Raw genomic sequence first — 6,123 nt, 5'->3', positions numbered from 1 at the left:
ACTATTCATTGTCAGTAATGTTTGATTTCGAGAAATAAATTCTAGTACCTACACACTTGAAATATATTCTATCTCTAAATAAATTTTAAAAATTTAGGAACTTTAGTTTTATCCTGATAATCTTGCGAACAAATTTATCAAATTATTAAATTTTTTCGGTGATCTTCGACACGTACTTAAAATGAATTATTAATAGAAGAATATTGTTCCAGACTGTCCTAGACCCTGAAAATTAGCACTTTAATAGTTTAAAGCAGCTAATTGCTAAAAGTTTTCGGTTGTTTCATTCTTTGGCATTCTCTATCACTTTATTTTCGTTTTCCCTAATTTCCTGTATTGGCACAATTAATATTTAACTTTTTAATATTATTGGTAGTGTTCTTCATTAACTAAAACCACACAGTCAACCATTTGCATTATTACGTTAGAGCGTAATCATCAGTACGAATAATAAGTTACGAAAAATTCTGACTGGTTTCCACAATTGGTCATTTAAATGCTATTTAGTTTGCTGCTTGCAACATCCTAGGCCTAGACAGTAATAAGACAGACAACTCCATATTGTCTTTTTGAGTTTATTGACCTATCCTACAATAAATTATATGTCTTCGAATGACGTGTGCATAATTTACAATTCACACAATACAGTTGACACCTACTTGTATCCATAATTTTAATGTAGTTCCTTCTCAAAGGTCTTTGTAGGAAGTAAAGCCTATGAAGATGCTCACCTGTGAATAAGGCAACAATTTTCATTCATCCGTTCGTTCATTGAAAGTAAAATTTTTACAGAAATCCAAAATGGTAGTTTCAATTTCAAAGTAAGTACTCTATTGTGTTCAAACGAAAAGCTCATGCAAATGTATAGAATAAATACCCAGAAGTAGGTATGATTAGTATAATTAATGTCATAAATTTCATTTACAATCATCATTCGGTGACATGTACCTGTACTACAGTGGGCATTGACCAAAACAAGTTTCAAACTTTTTTATTGTACTTATAAGCTAAACACCTATGTGTATGTGTGTGTGTGTGTATAGGTGTATATACATATACTTTGAGACTAGCAAAGAGATAGTCAAGTTTGGCCTTTCTCAGAACTAACGGACTCGGGTTAAAAATTCAATCAGGTCTTTTTTTAGCACCCGAAAAAATTTGCGTTCTTGTACAAAAGTTTGTTCAGCATTTTTACAAGGGATAGGTATCTGTGTGAGTAAAATTTAATGGTATTACAAAAAACTATATTTTATAACATTTGAGAACTATTCCTATGCATAATTGCTGTATTCGATTTACATATAGAAGTGACCAACAAAAAAGAAGTTCTAGAAATGTTAAAAATTTAAATGACTCTATAATAATTTTGGTCAGCTATGTCTCTCACAAATGCACAGGTGTGTCTTCGTTTGTCCATTCCTCTATCTGTTAATTACCTCATACTGGTAAATACCATCCCTCACTCCCTTATTTTCGATACTAGGAGACGTAAAACTTTAAAACAATTCAAACATTTGTACCACTTTCGAAAACAGAAAGAAAATACCAACATGATAAGGTGTTCCAATAGTATTAAGAATGAGCAGTATTTTCCCATGTATTCAGATGTTAAAATGTAAAACACCTTTAATAATTTTTCGTTAATAAGTAGTGCCTACGCAACCATTTACGACAAAAAACTCATTTACCAGTGAAATTGATCAATAACACTTTTTTATAATGATGAGCCGATAGAAATAATAGCATTTTAAACAGAACATTTAAACCAGCAATGGGCTTACATATAACTCGTTGACTATTACGCTGTATGGTATAGCGAGAGCGTTCTTTTTAACTTATTACGTTTAACTAGCAGATGACAAGCAAAGCAAAAGAATCCTCTTCGTGCTGAAGTTGGTAACCTTGGCTTTCCTGTTTCTTCCTAATTTGGTTCGTGGGAATTACATATAGCCAAGGGTGCATTCTACAGAGGAAGATAAAAAGGACAGTAATCCTGCAAAAGCAGCTCGCTGATGGCAATAACTTTGTTGTCTGGAATGTACTACTTACTTAACCGATCCATTATCCACTTCCCGTGGCGTTACACAAGAAATTGTGCTTAATATTCAAATAATTCAAACTAACACACAATTACATATATATATTAAAAAGGATTATTCGATAAATTGGTGTCATTCCTAGACATTTGCAGCAAGTACAACTTGTTGTTGTCAAACATGAAAGTTAAGAAGAAAATCCTGATGATCAGTGAGCGAGAGCAAGGATCCATAACAAAAGTAGACTTTTAGTATTAATTCTGCTCACAGATCAAGTAAAAACTAGGAAAAACTGAAAATAATAACGGTTTAATGATCTCTATTAGTTTGATGTATTTCTTATGCGTATCTTTGCGATTCCAGCAATTGTTTGAAAATTGATCTAAAGACTATCAGCAAAACACATCAGTTGTGTTGATCTCCTTCAGATTTCTATGGATCCTGTGGGGTAGGGTATGGTTTAAAGGATTACATACGAAGATACTGTAGGAAAAATTTTGGAAGAAAGTGTGATTCATCAATTTGCAAATGTAAAAGCTGCCTGTGCGCGAATTCGTTATTACGAAGACGGTCAAAGACCTCTGATGTCATCAAATCAAGACACCGTGTATGTGTAGACAGAGCTACAAGACTTCCAAAATATTTCCCCACCTCGCAAAAACGGTCAAGCACTTGGTTATACTTTTTATTAGCGGCAATTTAGCTTTCGATCTTATGCGTGAATGAATTCGTTTCGCTGTTAAATTCATACATCCGCAGAAAGCTTTGATCATGAGAGAGGACCGATCTTTCAGGAGCAAGTTTTTCTGCTTTTCCAATTCCATTACAAAAGACAACCATTAATAAGATATTATCGCGAGTAATGCGTAAAAATAGAACCATATGATTCAATATCCTTCTAGTGAAAACTTTTATCGTCATAATTACCGGATTGTCAGTCCTAAGACTAGTTGGAGACGCATCTCCACTCTCCCTATCCTGAGCTAATCTTCGCATTTCCCTAACACTAGAACATCCCACATTTTTAACTATTGGCGAACAGTAATCAAGGTCTATCTCTACTCTTCTTGACTCCTATTTTATCTTTTAATATACCTCTGACACTGTTCATGTCTAAGAAGGTGTCCTACTAACCTATCTCGCCTATTTTTTATTGACTTCCATAGAATTCCTTTATTCTCCTATTCTCTCTAATACCTCTTCATTTCTAACCTTCTCTGTCCATGGTATCCTCATAACACCACATTTCGAACGCTTCTAACCTTTTCCTCCGCGCTCACCGTCCATGTTTCGCACCCGTACAGCGCCGCGCTCCCAAATATACACCTTTAACAATCTTTTTCGAATTTCTACATTAATCGGTCGCGTTATCCTCTGCTTTACATCCTTACTAGTCCTTCCGTCCTGACTTATCTAACTTCCTTGATACTTAAAATCCGCCATTTCTTCTAATCTTTCGTCTCCTATCTTTACATTCGCTCTTTCCCTACTTTTTCTTCCCTTGTATAGTAGTATTTTTGTTTTACTTTTATTTATTTTCATATAGTACTGTTTTGACAAAATCGCTTCCATTTTATTTAAAGCTATTTCCAACTCCCCCTTGCTTTTATATTCAGTACTAAAAATTTTGTATTTGCCGTTCAATTCTCAAGATAACAGTTCGAGGGGAATAAGTTATACTTACTGAAGTCTGTTCGATAAAGGCAATAATATCCGCAATACGTAAATCGGTCTGTCTGTAAAGAAAACTCAAAAGCGTCACCCTACATCCGTTCTTCCACGAAAAGGAGCACAAGTCTCGATTGTACACTGAATTGTTACAATGCGTACGATGCATTACATAAACCCCATTCATAAATACATAATCGTATATAATATGACATACATTACATATTACTTGGTGTATGATGCATTATCGACCAGCAGACTTATCACAGCTGCTTTTGGATAAGGACATTCGATATACTTACACACTTCCTTTGCAACTGTAGGTTTTTCCGAAAACTTATGGTACAAAAACAGATTGAATACTACACATAAAAACTTGTAACTGCCATATGAGTATTATTATATCATCTCTTACGAAATAATCAGCGGAAATTTGTTCATAGGGACTGGGAAAGTCCAGAACGCAAGGTTTTGTAAGTAAACGTTAATAGAAATACTTAATTATTATGTGACATCTGACTTCTGTACTCATCCCTATCCCCCTATTCTATACTCATCTCTATCCCCCACCCCCCTACATTATAAAACTAGCTCATTCGCAAAATAGTAACCTACTCCTGTATTGCAGTCATTTCATAGAATTAAATGCATATTCTGCAGCTCGCGTGTTCTTCAAAAATCCAGGTATCTTCTTAAAAATCTTCCAGTCTTCACCTTGTAGTGAGTGATTTTGGTGCACATGCAAAATTGTGAGGACTTCCGAGTAGTTAGAGACAAAAAACGAAAAGTAACTAGAAATCTAGAAGGCAAGTCTGCCAATAAGTCCAATTGAGAAACTAAATGAAGCTTAGCTAACCTGTCAACAGGGAAGCGATCTCGGTAAGATCATTAGTAACTATCGCAAGCCTCGACGGGCATCAGAAAGTTTAGGGACCGCAGGATATTGGTGCACCACCCGTATCCCAAAGACTTACAATTAGTGTATGGACAGTGAAAGATAAAAGCGAGAAAGGAAATAAAGTGGAGTGAAGTGAGTAACCTGTCCTAAACTAAGGGGTTACTCATCTTGTTAACCCTCTTTATCTTTAAACTGACTCCGTTGGGGGTCAATCCGTCTGACGGAGAGGACCCTGAAAATCTGTCTACCATCCAGACACAATGTACAGAGTTTGACGTGTGGATAAGTCTTATAAGGCTGCATGCTAAATATCCATCTAGTGCCTATCCAAAATGTTATCCCATGTACCAATTGCCTAACCTAATTACAATTTATAGGTAGATATAATTGGATATCCCTAAGTACCTTAAACATTTACAGGTTTGCTACTATTAGCTCTTATTAATAGCTAATTAGTCAAGTGATTTAGTACATACATGGNTCTAGTCAGAGACATATTAGAGGCAGAAACAGGAGTTAGGAGGGGTAGAGGTAGACCTAGATTAGATTACTGTTCGCAAATAGTTAAGGATGTGGGCTGTTCTAGTTTTAGGGAAATGCGAAGTTTAGCTCAGGATAGGAAAGCATGGAGGTACGTGTCCAACCAGTCTTAGGACTGACAACCTTATGATGATGACGATGAATGTTAAATGGGTGATGTAAAAAATATTTAAGGATGTAGGGATGATATTTAAGGACAGAAGAGTTAGAAATCGTTATGGAATTTGAGCAGCATTGTAGAGAAGTAAATATTAGGGATGGAACAAATTGATAAAGACTCTTTTAGTCAGTTGGGAAACTGGTACTGTCCTGATTAGAATCTAAAGGCAGTCTTCTGTTGGAGTGGAAACAATTCCAACCAACAACGGCTTTAGACCCGAATCAGGTCAGCACTAGTTCATATGAACGTTTCTTATCAAATTTTCCTTCGGAAAACTCCAGACGCGACTCTTCAGAATAAAAACAAAGAAAATACAGATTAGGAGGGTTGCTAGTTACTGTTACAGTGAATTGCTTACCTGTTCAATCGACGTGATTTCGTGCAACATTTTAAGTAGGTCTGTCAAATTTCTTCCGCTTTTTGCCATCCACCCCAAACCGCACAGGGCCGATACCACACTTCCACACGCTATCATACTTGGAAGGTACCTCGTAAACTCGAATTCTGTAACAATGAAAATTATACAATGTAAAATAATAAAATTCTGATATCCAAGAACTCTATTGAAACATAAGAATCTATGTTTAATAAAAAACATATACAAATACACTATATAACAAATTCCAGTCAAAAATCTTAGTCTTTTTATACGTCACTCTCTTCGGACGCCTATCAGGTTACCATATTTAAGCGTTTTTAATTATTATCTAATAAAATTATACTTAGCAATTCAAAATTTGCACAACCCCTTTGCAACAACTAAAGTGAATATTCGAATAAAGCAGCATCTCTTAGTCTTAGTCTAGCAGTCTTGCTCTTAC

General features: G+C 35.2%; 1 protein-coding gene across 1 annotated transcript in view; it reads right to left on the bottom strand.

The window, feature by feature from the left end:
- LOC108741430 (G1/S-specific cyclin-D2-like) overlaps window positions 1-6,123 on the bottom strand; it is a 41,174-nt gene that overhangs the window by 5,421 nt on the left and 29,630 nt on the right. Inside the window, exon 5 of the mRNA XM_018476244.2 lies at window positions 5,661-5,806. Within this exon, the coding sequence (XP_018331746.1) occupies window positions 5,661-5,806 (146 nt within the window). The remainder of the gene's footprint in view (window positions 1-5,660; window positions 5,807-6,123) is intronic.

Source organism: Agrilus planipennis, unplaced genomic scaffold (assembly GCF_000699045.2).
Source record: "Agrilus planipennis isolate EAB-ADULT unplaced genomic scaffold, Apla_2.0 scaffold275, whole genome shotgun sequence".
NCBI lineage: Eukaryota > Metazoa > Arthropoda > Insecta > Coleoptera > Buprestidae > Agrilus > Agrilus planipennis.
Note: the sequence above shows the minus strand (reverse complement) of the source record. Positions and strands in the feature narration are given on the sequence as shown.